Source organism: Littorina saxatilis, linkage group LG4 (assembly GCF_037325665.1).
Source record: "Littorina saxatilis isolate snail1 linkage group LG4, US_GU_Lsax_2.0, whole genome shotgun sequence".
Lineage (NCBI taxonomy): Eukaryota > Metazoa > Mollusca > Gastropoda > Littorinimorpha > Littorinidae > Littorina > Littorina saxatilis.
The window spans coordinates 35,564,919-35,587,393 of record NC_090248.1 but is presented as its reverse complement, the minus strand read 5'-3'; the positions used below and the strand labels follow the sequence as shown (position 1 = coordinate 35,587,393).

General features: G+C 39.4%; 1 protein-coding gene across 1 annotated transcript; it reads left to right on the top strand.

Annotated features, from left to right (window-relative positions):
• Positions 1-21,183, top strand: LOC138964604 (histone-lysine N-methyltransferase Su(var)3-9-like). The gene is made up of 7 exons (XM_070336604.1): positions 1-501; positions 8,824-8,903; positions 9,964-10,842; positions 12,998-13,150; positions 13,882-14,011; positions 14,867-14,974; positions 15,627-21,183. The coding sequence occupies exons 1-7, from the start codon at positions 321-323 to the stop codon at positions 16,319-16,321; spliced, it is 2,226 nt and encodes a 741-aa protein (XP_070192705.1). The 5' UTR covers positions 1-320; the 3' UTR covers positions 16,322-21,183.
• Positions 21,184-22,475: the final 1,292 nt, after the last annotated feature.

Here is a 22,475-nt window from a genome sequence, read left to right as displayed (position 1 = left end):
AAGCTAAGTCCAGGCTGAGTCTGTACACTTGTGTGATCTTTGTAGTGCAGGCGACGAGATGGCGGGAAAGTGCGCAAGCGCAAAGCGCAGTTAGATTTACTTCCCCTGCGACGAGCTTTGGTCCAATCATATTCGTTCCTTCTTGAACCGCTCAAAATGAAAGACCACGGCAAGACCTAAACGCTAAAAAATCTGGCACGGTGTAATTAATCCCCGTACGCTGTAATCGTGGGTTGAGGCAGGTGCTGAAAGCATGCACTGTTAATTGGTAACGCGCACCAGTTGTGGATTGTATTTTTTGTCTCGATTTTTTTCTAAACATGGATGAAGACGAGGGATCGATGGAGAGAGCCAGGGTGCGGTGTCTTTCGGATGTGGTTGGTTTGCAGCGTGCTTGCCAGTCTGCTAGCTTGCGATTCTCTGCGGAGACCAACAAATTTCTCGTCTACGACACCTTGCAGAAGCTGGGGCTGTCTGCTGCACAGAAGCTAGTCAGCAAGTGTAAGTACGCAGCTTGTGTACACAACACAAACGTGAAAGTGAAACAAGTGTGTGTGTGTGTCATTGTGCCAATGTGTGTGTATTTTGACTTGCCTTACCAGAGAACACAGATTTAATATCATTTATAGATGCGAAAAATACTCTCTTAATGTTAAGCATGGTTGTATCAGGCAAGATCCTGCACAAATTCATTACAACATATAAATGTTTACCAATCTTTTTGTGTACAAAATTTGCTAACCACTTCCTTGTACAAGTTGTAGTTGTATTGTAAACATTCAGTTTAGCAAAAGGCGTCGTTTCACCTTTGATTTCTTAGGACTACACATTTATTTTTTTAGAATTCAGTGTTTGCAGTTCCCGGATTGACCCAATTTTTTTTCTCTCGACACCATAGAAAATAGGAATTGTAAACAGAAGTAGAACTTAATTTTGACCCTTTAAGTTCAAAAGAAAAAGGATTAAATTGAAAGTCACAAAACTCGATTGTGCAGACTTCACAAGGAAAGCTGCTCTTAGTTCTATATGACATCCATTGAACACACTTTGTATGAGTTAGGGCCCGGATCTTAATACTCTTATATACTGTTCAAAAAAAGAAACGCATAGCTTGTAATATTTGGTTAATTTAGTTATATGGCTACAACTACAAGGATATCCACCAAACTGCAGAAAATGTTTATCTGGTCGTCGACCTTTCGTCCATTGCCACAAGTGAGCTCTGCACGTGACGCATGCGTTATCAGTGGCTACAATGTCAAAATTGCTCATTTGGCATGACCACTCGTCATGCTTCAGTGTAATCTCGTGAAACTCGGGGAATATTGAGCTCTCACCATGTCTTCCAAAACCCATAAAAGCGGATTGTTCGCCACAAAGAAATCAGACGACAATTCAGCGACGAAAGATGGCCCGATTGAGCAGAGAAGACCGCCAAATTGCATTGGGTCGTTTACAAGCAGGCCAAAGTCAAAGTGCAATCGCCAGTCACTTCCACGTGTCCCAGAGCACCATCAGTAGACTGTGGGTCAGGTTTCAAGCCACTGGCTCCGTTGCTGACTTGCCACGAGCGGGAAGACCAAGGGCGACAACTGCTGCTCACGACCGCTTCATACGGCTCCGCCACCTCCGGAATCGTTTCCTGTCGGCCTCATCTTCTGTCCAGGCTCTCCCCGGGCCACACCGATTATCGGACCAGACCGTGCGGAACCGCCTGCATGAAGCTGGTTTGAGAGCTCGCAGACCTCACAGAGGAGCTGTCCTCACCCGCCGCCATCGCCAGAATCGAGTGCAGTGGGGCAACCAGCACCTTCGCTGGACCGTCCGGAATCACTGGAGACACGTGTGGTTCAGCGACGAGTCCTACTTCCTGCTTCAGCGACATGATGGTCGGAGGAGGGTCTACCGGAGAGTAAACGAACGTTACGCGCCCAACTGTGTGGATGAGGCACCCGTTCATGGTGGTGGAGGCGTCATGGTGTGGGGGGCGATCAATACCACTGGAAGGAGCACCCTGGTGCACGTCCAAGGGCGCATAACTGCCCAGCGATACGTGGAGGAAATTCTGCGCCCACACGCCCTTCCTCTTCTGGCTGACCAGGATGCCATATTCCAGCAGGACAACGCTCGCCCGCACACAGCACGACTCACCACCCAGTTCCTCACCGACCACCATGTCCAGGTGCTTCCCTGGCCATCCATGTCGCCAGACATGAACCCGATAGAACACCTCTGGAATGAATTGGACAGACGTGTGCGCAGGCGAGAAGAAGCGCCGGCAAATCACCGCGATCTATTGCAGGCACTTCAGGAGGAGTGGGACACCATCCCACAGCAAGATATCCGGCATCTGATTCAGTCCATGCCCAGAAGGTGCCGGGCAGTTGTTGCTGCTCAAGGCAGTCACACCCCCTACTGACTTGACAGCCTCGGCACCCAATCGTATTGATTGACTGATTGATTTGAAGATGCAAATGAACTGTGTGTGCATTCAACTGTGTCCATACCAAATTTCAAACAAATAATCTAAATATTGGATTTTCTGTTAATTTTTTCGAAAAATAAAACAAATTTGGCAAGTAGCAACTATGCGTTTCTTTTTTTGAACAGTATATAATAGGACCACTCTTAATATAATAGGACCACAATCAAGGGCCTGGGTAAACAAATAAAGAAGACTTTAAATGAAGAAAAATACAACTACTGACCTTAATTTTTGTTGGCCTTGTCATCGGAAAGAAACATTTTATTATTTGTTTTGGCCATGTACAAAATTTACGATCTGCCACTGCATGTGCCAAATACTGAGATAGTCAAGGGGAGCGTTACCTGATCTTGTTGATTAAAAACGACTTTAAAGTTCAGTCTTGCAAAAGTGAGACTGAACTCACAGTTTATAAGGCATAAGCTTGAGTGTGATCTCTTTTACCGGGAAACGTTTCTGGTGCTAGCTAGGAAAAACGCCTTCAGGAAATAAACTGCTTTGTGTTATATATGGCCAAGAATCTGTCAAGGAGTCCAAAAAGTGTTACAATTTTTAGACTTTTTTTTAAACCTCCTTCCTGTCCTTCAATTGAAGCATTTTATTTTCCAGTCAAGTGTTCGGTTTATCAAATATTTGCAGATAAAGCACAAATGACTGTATGTTACATTTACACCATAACATAATTTCAAGGTGCTGTCATTTTCTTAGCTGGTTCAGCTTTAGGCAACTGTTTCACTATCCAATGGCTTGATGACTGAATGTAAAGTTGATCTGTACTAAAGCAACACTTGAAAAAAGTTTCTCCTGTCTCAATATAAGCAAAATCATTTATCCGTTAGTTACTTTACACCAAAGCCCAGAATCAAAGATACAATTCAACATTTACCTATTTACATTGTTTTTAAAACAATGAAATTCTCTATGGAAGTGCAGAAAAGGTTCCAGTAAATTTTCATGTCATTTGTTTTGCAAACCTTAACCTCAATCATCAGGTTATTACTTAATTTGAAAAAAGCACAGTCAGCGGTGTAGAAATTATTATCAAATCACCCTCTTTAAATATTTTTACACTATTTTGGTCTGCATTTTTTTGAGTTACAAACAAGAAATCATAACAAATCCTTTTCACGATAGAATAGTCAGGTTGGTACTCCACTACGGTACCAAATGTTAATTTTACCCATGATCTGTACGTTACTTTACACCAAACAGCAAGTACAAGGTACTGAATTTACATTTAATGGGCTATGCTCACATCAGTTAAACAGTATTTCTAACTTGTTTGTTCTAAGCGACCTGTCTCAAGTCAAAATAAAGGGTTAAATTAATGGTTGTGCCTTTTTATATTTAGTCAAGTTTTGACTAAATATTTTAACGTAGAGGGGGGAATCGAGACGAGGGTCGTGGTGTATGTGCGTGTGTGTGTCTGTCTGTGTGTGTGTGTAGAGCGATTCAGACTAAACTACTGGACCGATCTTTATGAAATTTGACATGAGAGTTCCTGGGTATGAAATCCCCAAACGTTTTTTTCATTTTTTTGATAAATGTCTTTGATGACGTCATATCCGGCTTTTCGTGAAAGTTGAGGCGGCACTGTCACGCCCTCATTTTTCAACCAAATTGGTTGAAATTTTGGTCAGGTAATGTTCGACGAAGCCCGGACTTCGGTATTGCATTTCAGCGTGGTGGCTTAAAAATTAATTAATGACTTTGGTCATTAAAAATCTGAAAATTGTAAAAAAAAATAAAAATTTATAAAACGATCCAAATTTACGTTTATCTTATTCTCCATCATTTGCTGATTCCAAAAACATATAAATATGTTATATTCGGATTAAAAACAAGCTCTGAAAATTAAATATATAAAAATTATTATCAAAATTAAATTGTCCAAATCAATTTAAAAACACTTTCATCTTATTCCTTGTCGGTTCCTGATTCCAAAAACATATACATATGATATGTTTGGATTAAAAACACGCTCAGAAAGTTAAAACGAAGAGAGGTACAGAAAAGTGTGCTATCCTTCTCAGCGCAAGTACTACCCCGCTCTTCTTGTCAATTTCACTGCCTTTGCTGTGCGCGGTGGACTGACGATGCTATGAGTATACGGTCTTGCTGCGTTGCATTGCGTTCAGTTTCATTCTGTGAGTTCGACAGCTACTTGACTAAATATTGTATTTTCGCCTTACGCGACTTGTTGGTTGTGTGTACATCTTTACACTAAAGGATGGTGTAAAGTAACATACAGAAGGCTCCGAAGATCTGCAGGTCCATTTGAAGGGTAATTTATCTTTTATTTAGCTCATAAACCCTCAACCGACAGTTATGTGCTGTTTTTAGCATTATTATGTGCTGCATATGGTCTCAGTAAAAAAACAAGGTGATGTATGTTACATTTACACCAAAATGTCCCAACAGTGGTCCTTCTAATGTAAATTTTGTCATTCAGTGTGCTTGATTTCATGTTGAAACAAAGGTTGGTCTTGCTGGTTGTTCTTAAGCACTGATAAGTTATCTTCTGTCTCTAAAACAAATTCATTGTCATTTTCAAGTATTCTCAGTATGTACGTTACATTTACACCCTTGTCAGATGGCCTCACTTAAGTCTCTCTACAAGCCAACAGGTGCAAGCACTAGGAATCCTGTGACCATAGTTTAACTACCAGGTGTCTGAGGTATAAGAAAACACACACTTTTGTGTATTATGGCATTATTTAAAGACTGTGATAAAACTTGTTTGGGCAAGTAGATACAATTTCATTTACACCTAACGCATATTTTTAACTTAGAAGTACAATTAAATTACATCAAACACAACTTTTTCACTCAATTTAAAAAAAAATTACAATCATCCTACCTAATGACTTTCCTCTGCAATGATTTTTAAGTAAGTTTGACCAGAAACATTTTTTTAAGATAGTTTCCCTTTTTTCATGATTATTTACACCAAATGTAACATACAGACCAGCTAAAAAAGAACGTTCAAAATCCAAAACCTATGTTCAGATCAAACTTTCATTAATCTAACATATGTTTCTCCATCCATTTCTGGACCTATTAAAAATTAGATTGAGATGATACCCTTATCAGTAACTTGGTTATTCAATGTACCATGCGTTTTGCGTAACGCCTTGTGTGCCCAAAAAGGTGCTTTTTTTCTTGAACAAAGTCAATTTTCTCAGCATCCAGACGACTGACAGACATAAATTTGGTATGGATAGAATCTGCATGAGGAATACTTCATAACTGTATTGTTTATATTGTAGTCATTTAAAAACAGAATAAAATGCAAAGTAATAAAAGTATCCAGAACAGGATTTTTGCATTTGGACACCTTGACATATTCCTGACCATATATGATAAGACCTCTTCCGCGCAACTGACATTATGTCATTAATGGTATTCATTACCCGCCAGGTCTCTCCCAAACTGTGCATCCCTGCATCCTATACGCATCAGAAGCCGAAAACATGTACTACAAATTCATGGAGAGGGTCCCATGACGCACTAAAACTGAAAAGAGCGGGTCCTTGGATGCACTTCATATACATGTAATATATATATCCGTTATTGTGGGTACCATCAGTGCTGTTTTCTGAAAATGTTCTGCCAGATCTGTACAGACCAAAATGTATGGAGTTAATATTATAATAATAATTATATAACCCATATGTGCACATCCTAGATACTGGGTCACAACTATGGGACATGGACACCAGGAAAAAAAGTAGGACTGAATTGAGTGAAATACTCTTTTTTAAGTGCAAAAGACATGCCTGTATCTTTTTCTGTCAAACTCAAAGAGAGGACCTTTCATATCGGGGTTTCTTTAGAAATGACAATTAGACACATGCAGTACGCTCTATGTCGTGGGTTACATGGTTTCCACTTTAGGCTTCAATATCCCACAGGAAAGAACTTTAGCTCAGTTATTGCATGTGGCATGTGGACAACATTGATAAATAAATATGCAAACATGAAAGTTTGAAATTACAAGTTTCCATAAGTTAACTAGATCGAAGTAGAAAGTGGAAACCGTAACCCACGCAATTTCCAGGTGCAAAAGTTTTTCTTGTAGGTCAAATGTAGCAACTAGCCTTTTGGGCACCCTTTTGGGTTTTAATACATGATAGAAAGATTTAAGTGAGCAAAAAGTTTTCGATCTGTGCTCACTGGGTTTATGTGTATAGAGATAATACTGTCGTGAGTTACATGGAAACCATAGTTTGTAATGTCTTTTATTTCCAAAGAAAAGAACTAAAACTTGATTATTGCAATTTGCATGTGGACAACATTGATAAATAAATATGCAAACATGAAAGTTTGAAATTACAAGTTTCCATAAGTTAACTAGATCGAAGTAGAAAGTGGAAACCGTAACCCACGCAATTTCCAGGCGCAAAAGTTTTTTTTGTAGGTCAAATGTAGCAACTAGCCTTTTGGGCACCCTTTTGGGTTTTAATACATGATAGAAAGATTTAAGTGAGCAAAAAGTTTTCGATCTGTGCTCACTGGGTTTATGTGTATAGAGATAATACTGTCGTGAGTTTCATGGAAACCATAGTTCGTAATGTCTTTTATTTCCAAAGAAAAGAACTAAAACTTGATTATTGCATGTGGACTACATAGATAAATAACTATGCATACATGAAAGTTTGAAATTTTCAAGTTTCCATAAGCGACAATCCTAAATGAGAGAATTAATCGATTGTCGATCGTGCGTTGCAGAAGAATCGAAAATTTCATAATGGCGCCGATCATGAGAACACATGTGCTGCTCAAACTTTGCACCAGATCAAGCTTTAATCAGCAAAATATCGCAAAATTCGTCGATGAATATATGCTACAATTGTCAAAAAAGATTTTACAGGTCTCAAACAGTGAAGATACAGCGTGGTCTGTCGTGAGTTACGTCTCAAAAACCGGAAACGAATACGATTGGGTGGATAAATTCTCATTGTCTATTCACATGACCGGGTCAAACGTCATGAATGGAACTTTCCACGGTGTTCCCGCGATCTCACAACGCGTGTGTGATAGGCAATGCGGGATTTGTCGTCTGCTGTGGCCATGCTTTCGTGCATTACAGATGGAAACGAAACAAGGGTGGGGTACATTCAAGCGCGATTATAAGCTGAAATAAATTTGTTTCCTACCGTAGTGCTGTGTTTTGAAAACCTAAATGTTGTTGAAATAAATAAATAATGACTTTGAATAACTTTGAGGTTTCCTTTGTTCAGCAGATCGCATTTTTTGATGAAGTTGAAACCGGAAACGACGGTAACCCACGATTACGTGTTTTCTTTGCCGATCAAACTCCCAGAAGAAGAAAAATAGATGTAATTCTTGAGTGTGTATGTCGAGAATAATCCTTCAGCTGACCCATAAACATCACAATAAAATTCACAGAGCTTTATTCTCCATTATGTACAGCTGCAACACAGACTGGTGTATTTTTGTCCCAGTTTTAGGTGCTGTTTTGGGGGCATTTTGGCTAAAAATTAAATCGTTTAAAACCCACAGCAATGTTTGGAAACCCAAACTTGGTTGTTACAGTAAGTCAAATCCATCCCCTTTGACATCAAAGCATCCCCTTTGTCATCCATTGCTCAGAGATATTGTGACAGTCATTCAAAGTTGACAACCCATAGTATTTCCCAGTATCTAGGACGTGCACATATGATCGTAATGTTTTTGTAAAGCGTAAAGGGCTCAGAGTCATAGTAACTTTGACATGAGCGCTCCAGGGGTTATGTATCAGCAAGGAATGTGCCTTCTAAAAGCAGGAATATGAACATCCTTGTCTTCGGGGTCCAGGGACCCTCTACAAATCAAAATTTGGGGTCCAGGGACCCTCTAGGTTGAGAGTGTGGGGAGCCCTACCCACTGAGACATTTATTGTCTGGATTTTGTTATGCACCAATATTTTTTATCCTTTCGTTTGTAGTATTCTTTTAGTTTTAGGCCAAAAATAAAAAATAAAATTGTCTAATTACAAGGCTAAATAAGTTAGGATTAAACAAAATGTTAAGGGTGAAAGACTTCTCTTTTTTCTACCCATATACATGTGCCAGTTTAGTTGTTATTGGTCATAATTCATGTGAGCTATGTCCCCTGGATGTCACAGTTAAACCTTTCCTCGTAAAGTAGGCATACCAAATCAAGTTTGTTTTAATGGGTTTTTTTTAAGGGTCAAACAAAAAGTTCTAGGGTCTGGAGAAAAAAAAATGGGTTGGTCGGGGAACCGAAAACACTGCCTAAATTTGTTTTTAGGGATTTTTAATTTAGGGATTGTTATGATAATTATTATCATGTATGACATCAATATTTTTCAGTGGTGGATGACGGCTTTATCAAGTGGGAGGACGATGAAGAATATGAGGTTGAAGATATTCTGGACCATGCTGATGAAGATGTGAGTACATAAATTGCTAGGTCATGAATGAGTTAGATTATGCAGTGAAACTGAAACCACCTTTCCTAACCTCCTCAAATCAAAGATCAGGTCTTAACAATGAGAACATTTTTCATTGAAGACAAATGTACAGCTGAGTTTGTGTAAAGAACATCCAAGTTATTAATTCTAAGGCAGCAAAGTCTAAAAGGGGAGAACTTGTAGGGTTCCACTGTATCATAATGCAGTTAACTGTACAGTTGTGTGAACCTTTGTCCTTTAATATCATTTATGAATTATTATGAACAGATAAAATTAGTTCGTTGCTAAAGCCAGAAAATATAAATGTTTTTTCTCTCAAAAATTTGATTCACACCTTTGTAGTGTTTTTATGACGACTTTAATATTTAAGTTAAAAGGTGGTCATCTACATTTTTGCTTTTATTCAATAATCTTATGGTTAGATTTCGCTAAAAAGTTATGTCAGATGATGAATGAACCATGGAGAAAAAAGTTATAGAAAAAAAATATATGTAAAAATTTTTTTTATTTTTGGGTAGCGTGACTCACGCTTCCATCATTTTGTTTTCTGTTTGCTAAGAACATGTGCTTTGCCTAAAAATACTGACCAATCAAATTCATGTCACTATGCTTATAGCCACGCCCAAACAAGTGCAGCAACAGTTTGACACTGGAGCGCTGTCCACGCTTTTTTTTAAACGCACAAAATGCACGGGATTTGAGAGGAGTTGCGCTTGGCATTTTCCAAATAAGGATATCCTACTATGAGTACATGTACTACGCTGGAATACTATAATGAATTTTCAAACGGCTACACTGGCTTCGTCTTTCCTGATCGAAAGGGGGTGTATTGTTGATAATTGTAGATAATAGACTCTGCATTTTAATGGTCAAATGGCGATTTCGGTATAAAAATGTAGACAAGGACCTTTAAACCTGTTTCCAGAATTTCATTGTCAGTAAGTTTTACTTTTACTTTCAGCTTTGAAGTTTGATGTACCTTCCTTCCTGTTGCAAACCATACATTTGCTTCATTTGATCTTTGTGAAAACATTTTCAGGGCAAGAGGTACTACCTGATCAAGTGGATAGGATGGAGCCAGTTCCACAACAGCTGGGAGCCTGCGGAAAACCTTGAGTGTCCTGGCGTCATCAGCGACTACTTGGCTTCCATTGAGAAAAGCAAAACCCACCTGTCCATCAAACGCTCCCTGCCCAAGATGTCAGAGAGCGCTCAGATCAGCAAGCGACGGAAAGTCGACGAGATTTTTCACAAGCTGTGGTGCTCGCCCATGTCGGAGGATATGACTCCCTTGCAGTTGCTGACGATGCATCGTAACCAGGTGAAACCCAACGCCAAACAGGTGGTGCACAAAGGCCTGGTGTCTAGCCACGATCGCACCATGCGACCTAAGTTTTCCACCACTGCCCCAGACTACTCCAACAAGAAGAAGAAAGTCTATAAGCAGAAGAAGGCTGAGATTCAACTGGCGCTGAAAGACTGGGAGAAAAGGCTGAACACCGTCAACTCAGACCCGGCTCCCATCGCTGTTCAGAACGACATCGATTTGGAGGGACCCCCGGAAAATTTTGTCTACATCAACGACTATCGCGCTGGAGAGGGTATCGAAATTCCTCAAGACCCCATCATCGGGTGTGAATGTGAGTGCTGCTTTGATGAGAAGAAAACATGCTGCGGTGCAGCGTGTGGATCGGAATTTGCTTACTACCGGGGGAAACGACTGAGGGTACCACGAGGTACGCCAATCTATGAGTGCAACAAACGATGCAAATGCGGTCCTGAATGTCCTAACCGAGTGGTGCAGGAAGGTCGCAAGTTCAAGGTCTGCATATTTCGCACGTCCAACAGCCGAGGCTGGGGGATCAAAACCTTGCAGAAGATCAAGAGAGGATCCTTTGTCATGGAGTATGTTGGTGAGGTAAGGCATTGGAGAAGTTTGTTTCGCTCCTTGTTGAATAAATAAGAGCTGCTGTCAGGAAGATGGGAAATAAAGATTTGAATAAAAATGATTCTGACAGTTCTTAATTTTAAATGTATGTATTCAAGAACAGACCATTTTTCATGAGAAAATCTTTACTCTCTGTCCAGTTTGGCTGGGTTTGGAAATTCCTAGCATTTATCTTTAAAGATGTTGTGATTACTTTGAACTGATTTAGTTGTGTTTTTTTAAAGCTAATTTAGTAAATAGTTTTTGACATCAAGATAATTGTACATTGTTTTGATCTGTTCCATCTAGGCTCTGGTTTTACATGAGCTTAGGTCATTTTTGGCTCACGTAAGTGTAGCCTATGCGATGGTAAACTCTGTCTGTCTGTGCGCGTGTGTGTGTGATAGAAACTTTAACATTTGAAGACGTCACATTATGGCGTAAGAGGGTTAGACATCACGCGAAGGAATTACTGAAAGTCTCGGTCATTGTTATTTTGAGCGGGCCGAGACTAGTTGGCAGTCGTGTCCCTGTAAGTAGGCTACACATGCAGACAGACAGACAGATCTAGATCTAGTGTCTCGCTTTCTTGCACAGTGTCACCTATGCTTACTGTGTGTGTGTGTGTGTGTGTGTGTGACGGAGTGATTGAGTTTGTGTTACTGTTTGTCGATTTCTTACGTGAGCCTTGAAGGCTTCGCCTCTTGTTCTATTTGGACACACACAAAAAGCAAACATTGAACTACCTGGCTGTTTCCTGACTCTCGGTCTCAACAGAGCAGCTGTAAATTGTAATTGTAAAAACCAGTCCCTGAAAACTCAGTATGACCTGCCTAAATGGCTGGGAAAAGAGGCCATACTCATAAAAGCTGCCTCGTGCAAAAACATGAGTGTACATGGGGAATGCAGCGCACGATACACAAGAAGTAAAGCCCAGTCAGGGCTGTGGTGCCTGGTGGTTTATATGATAAGTATGGCACAGTGGAACCCCCCTTGTCAAACCTCCAAATAGGGCGGGGATGTAGCTCAGTCGGTAGCGCGCTGGATTTGTATCCAGTTGGCCGCTGTCAGCGTGAGTTCGTCCCCACGTTCGGCGAGAGATTTATTTCTCAGAGTCAACTTTGTGTGCAGACTCTCCTCGGTGTCCGAACACCCCCGTGTGTACACGCAAGCACAAGACCAAATGCGCACGAAAAAGATCCTGTAATCCATGTCAGAGTTCGGTGGGTTATAGAAACACGAAAATACCCAGCATGCTTCCTCCGAAAACGGCGTATGGCTGCCTAAATGGCGGGGTAAAAAACGGTCATACACGTAAAATTCCACTCGTCCAAAAAACACGAGTGTACGTGGGAGTTTCAGCCCACGAACGCAGAAGAAGAAGAAACAGAAACCTCCAAATATCTGAGAAAATCAGGTCTTAAAACGGAGGTAATCATAGACATAGAACACTTTATTATCTCAACGAGGAGAAACTCAGGTGTGGTGTATACAGCATTACAATAATTTGAATAAACAACATAACACGTAAGAACAGAAATAAAATATCGAGGTACAAATAGTCCACTCATAATAGTCAAGATTAGGACGACAATATCAGTGATGGCGCTAATATTCTTTTTCAAACAGATACACAAACTTTTATGATGAAAACTATCCAGAAATAAAAAGGTAGACTGGCCTTTGGAACCAATAAGAGTCCAACTCAGAGTACTGGTTTTGTTGTTTACCAGCGAAAAAAACGATAGTTCTGAAAATCAACCGGTAGGTTATACCGGCAGCCAATTATTTTCCGGTATTTTCTCATTTCAACTGGTAAAATACCGGTAATTACCGGTTAACGCCAATACTGAATATCAAAACAAATCTCTCTCTCTCTCTCTCCCCCTCTCTCTCTCTCTCTCTCTCTCTCTCTCTCTCTCTCTCTCTCTCTCTCTCTCTCTCTCTCTCTCTCTCTCTCTCTCTCTCTCATTCAAATCCTAAAACAGGGATAAATTTACACACCTATAAACAGAACATCTGAGAAAGGAGGGTCTTAAACAGGAACAAGTCTTAAAAGAGGGGTTCCACTGTACTTCTAACACAACAAGGCAGATGACGGATGTGCATCAGGTTCAGAATATATTGAGACAGCTGTATTTTGCAGGTGATCACAAACGAGGAGGCCGAGAGGAGGGGAAAGGTCTACGATGCAGAGTGCCGCACCTATCTGTTTGACCTTGACTACAACGACGGTGACTGTCCTTTCACTGTTGACGCAGGATACTATGGCAATGTCTCCCACTTTGTCAACCACTCGGTAAAGCTTCTTCGTCTTTCTGTGTGTCACTATCAGGGTTCAGTCAGTTGACTTAATGAGAGTGAGAGACAGTGTATGTGTGTGTGTACATTCATTATAATGATTATTGATGCATGTGACTGTGACTGAAGCTTTTTTTCCCACAAGTTGAAAGCAGTCAGGCAGGAGTGTACAGGAAAAAAGACCTGGACTGGATTGCTGAAACAAGTAATCATCATCCCATAGCAGTGGCAGTTCAGAAAGACTTTAAGACAGTACAAAGAGAACTCAGAATTTTTCTTTACGCCTATTCATTTTTGGCTCACGTACGTGAAGCCTATGCGATGCTAACTTTTGTCTGTCTGTGCGTGCGTGCGTGCGTATGTATGTCTGTGGTAGAAACTTTAACATTTGAAGACGTCACAACATTTGAAGACGTCACATTATGACGTAAGAGGGTTAGACGTCACGCGAAGGAATTACTGAAAGTCTCGGTCATTGATATTTTGAGCGGGCCGAGACTAGTTTTTTCTTCGAAATCGGCCATTCAGATCTAGATCTAGTGTCTCGCTTTCTTGCACAGTGTCACCTATTCCGCTTACTGTGTGTGTGTGTGTGTGTATGTGTGACGAAGTGATTGAGTTTGTGTTACTGTTTGTCGATTTCTTACGTGAGCCTTGAAGGCTTCGCCTCTTGTTGTATTTAGTCATTTTGTTTATTCATTTGATTTGAAAATGTTTTTCCTTTGGCAGTGTGAACCTAACCTAGTGGTGTATGGGGTGTGGATTAATACGCTGGACCCTCGACTGCCCCGCATCTGCCTTTTCGCTGACCGTGACATTGAGAAGGGGGAGGAGCTGACTTTTGACTACATGATGACAGGTTGGTTACACACAGGCAATCAGTGTTGTTCCCACTCCCAAACTCAGAGGATAATTGGTCAGTTGGACCTAGATTGAAAATATGTTAAAGTCCAATGTCCTGGCTACAGAAAAATTGTTCTGTCAGAAGACCTCCTGCATGTCAATACTAACGGACAGTCGATGGGCCGGGGGTCAGAACAATGCGTCAGATGAAAAAGGTATGCGTCAAAGACAGGCCTGAGAACAATATTGAGGCAAATTTGAAATGCTTTGTTTTGGTTAAAGGTGCAGGTGACTATTCTGGCCCACAACACCTAAACCATTCTTTTCGTCAAGATTAAGGTACTCTGTCTGCCAACAGAAGTTTTTTTCCATTCATCAACACCCTCCTTATTCTACTATTTAGCTGATTAGGTTGGCTGATTATGATGTCGAGTAAGAAAACTCACGATTTTTAACTCGTCTGATTTTGAGCAATCAGGAGAGTTGTAGGATTCATTGTATGCGGTTGGGTTTTGCACCTTTTTCGGTGCTACGGGGGATGGACCCTGAAATTGTAATACTGGCGTGGATTTTGAACCATCGTTTCTACCGGTTAAAATAATACAAGTTGAAAAGTTGGCACGGTTTGGCATCTACTTATTTTAAATGTCCAAAATCTTTGCTGTCATTTTGGCAGAAAGGCCAAACAATTGTAAAAATTCTGAATATTGGTAAAACTTTTATGGCTTTTATGGTAGATTTGCTGAAGAAAATAAATCTAAGCACCTTGCGTGCTCTTTGAAAGAAATGTTGACTTAAAAACAGAATTATCCAAGCCAAAAATTCATATCATTATCACAGTACACTTACAATTACATCATCTTGTGTGCAGGTGATACAACACAACCGCAGCAGAACTTGGGTTTTGCCGCTCAACTGTCACCAGGCAGGGAGTTGACGGACACTGGGATCAGAACTCTTTCTTCTGCTGACTCTGAAGGTAAGTTGAGGTTGCTTGCTATTAAGATGAGATTTTTTATGTTTGCTTTGTTCTGGCCGTGATTTGACTGACGACCACGGAAAAAATATATTTCCTGACTGCCTACAATTTTGTCTTTGAAAATATGCATTTTTTGTTGCAGTACGAAAAATTGAAACTCAAAATTTAGAATATTAAAGTAGTTGTGATAGTTGTCATGAATATCTGTTACCCCCGGGGCGGGGAGATAGGTAGGTCGGTAGTGCGCTGGCTTAGAAACTAGATCATTGCTATCTGCGTTGGTTTGAACTCAGAGTTTGTTGAGGGATTTATTTTCCAGTCAACTTTGTGCAGTCCCTCCGTGCCGGAACGCACACATGTACACACTAACGACACCAAAGTGAACAGCTAAAGTCTCACTCTGAGCTTAGAAATCAGAAGCACACACAGAAACATTGTATTAAGTTAAGTAGCACCCACATTTCCATGTGGTTAACTTAACTAGACTACATGACATGTAGAGATATTCAAAGATAAATTTATCAATTTTGGGCAGAAGACAAAAAATATTCATCAGGGGAGCCAGATGGCCAGACCATTGAGAAAGAAGAAACTGCACTCCCAATTTAATTTGAATTATTTGCATTTAAATTATTGTTCTGTTTTTGAACAGGCACTCTGTCGCAAGGCACCAGCCAGACAGACTTGAGCGAGTCACCGGAAATCCCTTCATCATCAGAAACATATGACACCCCTCCATCTTCACCTTCCAAAGGCAGATGGGATGCATCATCCTCCCCTTCCAAAGGTCAGGAACATATTCCATCTTCACCCTCTAAAAATCTGAGAGCATCTCAGGTTTCACCCTCAAAAGGACACAAAACTGTCCCTGATTCGCCTTCAAAGGGACATAAAACTGCTCTTTCGAAAGAAACTGAAATGGTCCTTAAGAGTCCATTGAAAGAAAGTGAAACTGCCCCTACTTCTTCTTCGAAAGGGCAGAAAACGATTCCTGCTTCACCCTCAAAAAGAGATAAGATTGTTCCTGCTTCACCTTTAAAAGGAGATACGTCTGTCCCAACATCCCCCTCCAAAGGTGACAAAAAAGGCTCATCATCACCTTCCAAAACGCAGAAAGAACCTCCGTCTTTCTCGCCTGAGAAACTACAATCACCCCCGGTGCTTCCCCCGAAATTTTCCCTCCCGTCACCTGATGAAGACATGTCTTCTGACAAGAGCTTGCCTGTCTCGGCCAAATCTCCAGGTGCTGTGTCATCTGACGAGAAGAAAACTCCAGGACAGGCTAAGAAGAAGTATCGCATGATCTGTCAGTGTGGCTCTGCTAAGTGTAGAAAATATCTGTTTTAGTATGGTACTGTGGGGCTTTTCATTTGTTGGCCATATGCGCTTTTGATTGATTGTCTTTGTTGATGATGAGGGAAACGATAGAAATACTAGTTGAAAAGTGTAGAAAAGGTACATGTGTATATGAAAAGACAGTATGACTGTCGTTTTAAATGTACAGACCCAAAGTTAACAGCTAAAGTCGCACTCTTACGCAAATTGTTCTGGTTTTATTGTTTGTCTTGAATATGACCGTTTTTTAATACCAGAAAATGTCTTTCATTTTGGAGTTTGCAATATTTTTTATGACCAATCAACTTGCACAATCCATGAAAATTAACTGATTATGCAAGATGGTTAATTGTTTTGTCCTCCAGTATGTGTGCAGAAGGATTTTATCACGCTAGAGAAGCAATTATGATCTTGTTCCGTTTGTAACATGGTGAATATATCATATGGACAAGAGCTTATTTTGTTAAAGTTGTGTGGTGGAAAATGTCAAGAAATTTCTTTTGAGCAGCACTTGCATTTTGGAATTCACTATGAACTTTGTATACTGTTAAATGAACCAGAAATGTTCTTCTCAATTTTACTATCCTTTTTAACGTTTTTAGCTATGGATCTCTAAGCTGTGTTTAGAGAATTAGGGGTCAAGAGATCTCAATAATTGTATGTGTTGTCTCTGTACTTCAGCATTCATTTCTGTTGTTGCTATCTGTACAATTTTCAGTGATTGCAATTACTTTTGTTGTTTTGAGTTTGCATTGTACTTGATCATGGGAGAATTGTAATTTGCCATGTCATTACTGGCTTACTGATGAGAAAATATGTTTTCTTTTTAGTTTTACGGTTTCTAAAACAAATAATGGATGAACATTGTCAAATTATTTGCAATCGTTTTATGCACTCCGTGATACATCATACAGTAAAACTCCTCAGTTAGCACTTGTTTTTGTCAAATGACATCTGTTTTATTTTTATTACTTTGCCATTCAAATTGTTTGACACTGCAATCAGAATGCATCCCTCTTGCTTGCTCTTTCTTAATACCACAATGAAACATTACATGAAATCTTGAGCTTTATTTTTTTATTTTTTTATAAATTTGATGTTCTATTGGGGTTAATTGTTAATAATTATATGCAATCAAGATCATGTCAAAGTTTTGGAAGTAGACCCCAACTGCATCCTCCTCTGCAATCACCATCACCATATATTGATTGGACTGCATTAATGTCATTTCATTCAAATCATCAAACCAGCAGTCTCTGTATGAGGATCACTTTTATAATGTTAACAATGATGATGTTTATCGATATAACCTGCTCTGGAAACATGGTGCATGTTACAAATTCCGGCATTTTGATCAGCATTCTGACATGTGTACCGGATAAGAGAAAGCTCTGAACCAAGTTAACTCATTCGCTGCGCGTCTAAATTTCCCCTGTGTTCCCTGCCAACGCGCGATTTAGAGCCATTTTGAAAAAATTATTAAAAATCAACAACACAAGATAACCTTACATACCTTATGTTTTTGCAAAGTTTGGAACTTACTCTTTTAGAAAATATATGAAACATTTGAAAGTACATACCTTTTGTTGTCTTCATATCCAGGCAAAATATCCAATTTGAAGCAAAACAAAAAAACTTTCTACGTCATGGGTTCATCATACACAATGTCATGATCGACACTTGCATTGCCCGAATCATCACCCAAATGATCGTCCATTGGCACAAAATCGTCACCAGAATCTAAAATATCATCTCCACTATCATCATCACTGAGGTCAAGATCAGAACCGTACTGAATAACACGTTCTAGCACTCTTTTCAAGTTACTACGTCTCAGCAGAACGATCCGCCATCTTGGAAAAGTCAAAACACGTGGGTCGCACACCGTCAACAAAATTTTTATTAATCCCAACAATTTAAGGGAAGGAACTGTTTACAGTGAATGGTACCACTGTAGACAGATAGAAGTTCATTGCAGGGGTTGTTTCCCTTGGTCAGCAGGACCGTTTACACCGTTAAAAATTCGTGATATCCGTCGGAACTCAAGTACCGGCACGCAGCCAACGCTAAACACAGGTGTCGGAATTCCAGTTCCGACACGCAGCGAATGAGTTAAAGTAACTTTCACCTCATTGTGTTGATAAATCTAAAAACAGTTTAGTCAGTTTTCATGCAATGTTTTCCCCTGGAATATCAGAACAGATGCAATGTTTTCTTTTAATACTCTGCTGTTTGCAACGCTATGCACTCAGTCAGTGTAGTCACTCTGAATTTCTGCTTGCTTCTGTCATTTTTGCTTTTTCTCAGGGAATATTGCGCTCTTTTCATCTTGCCTTGAATGTTAATGCTTTGATAATGATATCAAAGTATGATATGTGAATGTTTTGCAGATTATACAAATTGGTGGTAAATATTATTCTGTAAGTTCACACAAGGTGCCTGTGTAAACTGTAACATGTTCTTTTATTGAAAACTAATTCTACCAAACTTTTAATGTGACTGGTTTTGTTTGGAAGTAACAGGTCACTTCTTTCTTTTGTTGTTTCAGACATTGGTTTGTTTTTGTTGGTGAAGTATGAAAGAAGAAACATGTTTCTTTCTGAAAAAATGAAATAAGAACAAGAGTTTGCGAGTGAAAAGTTAAAGGTATTGGCTTTTGTCTGTGAGTTTTGTTTATTCATCAAGTTAGCATTAACTACGCAACAACTGATGCAAATGCAGTCAAAGCTTTTGTTTGTTTAATTTATTATTTTTTCTTAAGTACGTTCACATCTGTGTGCTTTGCCGTTGTTGCCGTTGATCTTCCTGTTTTATCTTTTAGAACAAACGATAATGACGTAAAGAGGTTTGCGTTCAAACTTTTGAATGTTGGCCTTTTGATTTGATTGGCGTTTCTGTAGCATTGAAATTAAATGTTTTTGTCATCAGTATCATGCAATGGATTGTGATGGAGGTTCATTCGCCAATCTTTTCTTTCTTTTCTTTTCTGAAAGCTTGTACAAAGTTAACTGTGTTCACTGTCAAAAGATTTGGCAATTCTTCCAATGAAAAAATTATATTTTTTGTATTATGTGTTTGTTTGTTCACAGGCAGCAGAGACCGTGCTATGGACATTTACTTGTCTACCACACTTTCTAACTACCTAAGATTTTAATCCTTGTAACTTTTTGCTTGCAAATTTTGTGGACCTGGCAGCATTTGAAGCTTTCATGAATGGCAGACTGTTGTGTATAGCTCCGTATGTCATAAAACTCTTTATGTGGCTTTTATGAACTGATGTTTCTTTCATTATTTTCTCTGCAAAATAGGAGAGCAAAATATTTTTGCTTATGCGCAATTTTCAGTCTAAAGCTATACACTGTAAATAAAAAAAATATTCAAGCGCAGTTTGAAATATAGATCAGATCTGCTGCTGTTCTTTGTGTGACAGAAACAGATTATAATATTGATAGTGTTGTTATCAGCGTTTTTCATTATGAATTTATCATTGATATTAACATAGCAGAATCATTGTTCTTTTTTTTTTTTTAAAGTCTGGTATGTTTAGAATTAAAAGTATTTTATATTTTTGTTTGTTACCTTTTCTGTATAATCTGGATATCGAATGCCCTTTTTACAGACATCGGAGTGATATGGAACAACCATATTTTGTACATTTCCATTTCTATTAAAACATTTAAAAACAAAAAAATCAGATCACATTTTTTTCTCTTCATCATGTGTTTGACTATGTCTAAGTGGGTTTACACTTGATGACTAAATTAAAATGATTGCCTTGGTGCCTCTTTCTGCCCCTTCTCCACACAGTTTTAGCATGACAAATTAAGTTAATCTTTGCATTTTGATCCAAGGAAAAGTAATGACATCATACATTTTTCAGCAGAAGTGATATTTTTTATGAGGGGTTGTTGTCGTCAAAGGGACGAATTAATGTTCTGTTCTGTATGCTTCCTTTGCAGAGTCTGAGTGGCGAATTAAGTTGCAGAATGACATTGGTATCGGTAACAAAATTAATTGTTTCAGCCTCACTGTCGTGCAAAGCAAGCTGTTAGCTAACTCTTGCCTCTGCGAAATGGGTGTCTGAACACCACCAAAAGACTTTATTCTTATCCCTTGATATAAAGAATTAGTCTCCGTTTCAGATTCTGGAGGACTCTACCAATATTGTCAGTAATACTGGGCGGGGATGTAGCTCAGTCGGTAGCGCGCTGGATTTGTATCCAGTTGGCCGCTGTCAGCGTGAGTTCGTCCCCACGTTCGGCGAGAGATTTATTTCTCAGAGTCAACTTTGTGTGCAGACTCTCCTCGGTGTCCGAACACCCCCGTGTGTACACGCAAGCACAAGACCAAGTGCGCACGAAAAAGATCCTGTAATCCATTTCAGAGATCGGTGGGTTATAGAAACACGAAAATACCCAGCATGCTTCCTCCGAAAACGGCGTATGGCTGCCTAAATGGCGGGGTAAAAAACGGTCATACACGTAAAATTCCACTCGTCCAAAAAACACGAGTGTACGTGGGAGTTTCAGCCCACGAACGCAGAAGAAGAAGTCAGTAATACACTGATGGAATAAGTCTTTGGTGATTGGGGACAAAAATAAAGATCTGACAGTACACTGTTCTTCGTGTGTAGTATACTTGTGAACAAGACTGTTATCTATAGAAGAATATGATCAAATTCACCCATGCATTCATTCATGAAGCTTATTTTCACATTGAACAAAGACATTTGAAAGGTATTTTACTACCATTTTCTAGTTATGTCTGTATCCATCTTTGTTTTTATTTTTTTTGTTTTTTATCATGACTTGTTTCTGTGTAATGTATGACACAGATTGTTTGGGACTTGATGACTAATAAAGGTGTAGAACGTTTGCCTTTGTGAAAGGTATTTATGTTGTAAGTGTGTGTGTGCCTTTAAATCCTCGGTTAAAACAGATTTGATATAGATTATTACTGATGATGAAAATTCAAAACTGTAGATCTATCTTCACAGATTACCTCTTTTGCTGCAGTGTTTAAGCTTCCTGATCCAACATTTTCTGTTTAATCAATGGTGCCTGCAATGACTGTAAGCCCCCTGTGATGAGAGGATACCTCCCAATAAAGAACACTATCTGTTCTCCCTTTCCCTGGTGCGATTCCTATTACATGTTTCAGTGCAACTTATGAATGAACAGAAAGAAAAATAAAGAAAACGGTCATAGTTCCCCAAAACAATGTTTCCGATTCCCTCACCGATGCTATTTTTGCCTCCAGACCCTAGAACTTTCTTTTTGACCAAAGAAAATAAATATTAAAAATGACAAAGCTAATTATGCAGGCTCTACGTACAAGGAAACTAAGTTACTCTTCTCCGACATCCAGGAGACAGGTCTCAGGCCAATAAAAAGCCACATGTGCCTGCCTGTGTCAATAAAAAAGAAACTTCAATCATGTGGGGTCAAAAAACTGTAACCAACCAAACAGGCTTACAGTACACTGTACTGTATACATGTAACATGTCGTGACAACCAGCTGATACAACAACAACCAGTGTAAGTGTTAAAATGACGAAAATAGTAAAATATACCTATCACGAAAGAACATGTGTATTGTAAGGCTACCCAGGGGCGGACGAGGGGGGGGTTTCTGGGGTTTCCGGAAACCCCAGCCAATGTGCACGTTAAAGATCCCACGATTGACAAAAGGGTCTTTCCTGGCAAAATTGTATAGGCATAGATAAAAATGTCCACCAAAATACCCGTGTGACTTGGAATAATAGGCCGTAAAAAGTAGGATATGCGCCAAAATGGCTGCGATCTGCTGGCCGGTGTGAATGCGTGATGTATTGTGTAAAAAAATTCCATCTCACACGGCATAAATAAATCTCTGCGCCTTGAATATGTGCGCGATATAAATTGCATAAAATATAAATTAAAAAAAAATTTTAAAAAAAATCCCTGCGCTTAGAACTGTACCCACGGAATACGAGCGATATAAGCCTCATATTGATTGATTGATTGAAGAGGAAACATGAACTAATAAGTCAACCTAGTGGTCTTAAGTGGACAGGCATAAAAATCATGAGATAATCAACAGAAAAATAACTTGGTTTTAAACCTTTCTCTTTTTCTTTTTTGTTTGTTTGTTACAAAAAATATAAGACAGCCTGTGGTATCAAACG

Excerpts from the sequence above, each read along its gene's own strand:
- LOC138964604 (XM_070336604.1), top strand. The coding sequence starts at position 321 with ATGGATGAAGACGAGGGATCGATGGAGAGAGCCAGGGTGCGGTGTCTT. Across the intron at positions 502-8,823 it reads ACAGAAGCTAGTCAGCAAGT|TGGTGGATGACGGCTTTATC; the intron begins GTAAGTACGCAG and ends AATATTTTTCAG. Across the intron at positions 8,904-9,963 it reads TGGACCATGCTGATGAAGAT|GGCAAGAGGTACTACCTGAT; the intron begins GTGAGTACATAA and ends AAACATTTTCAG.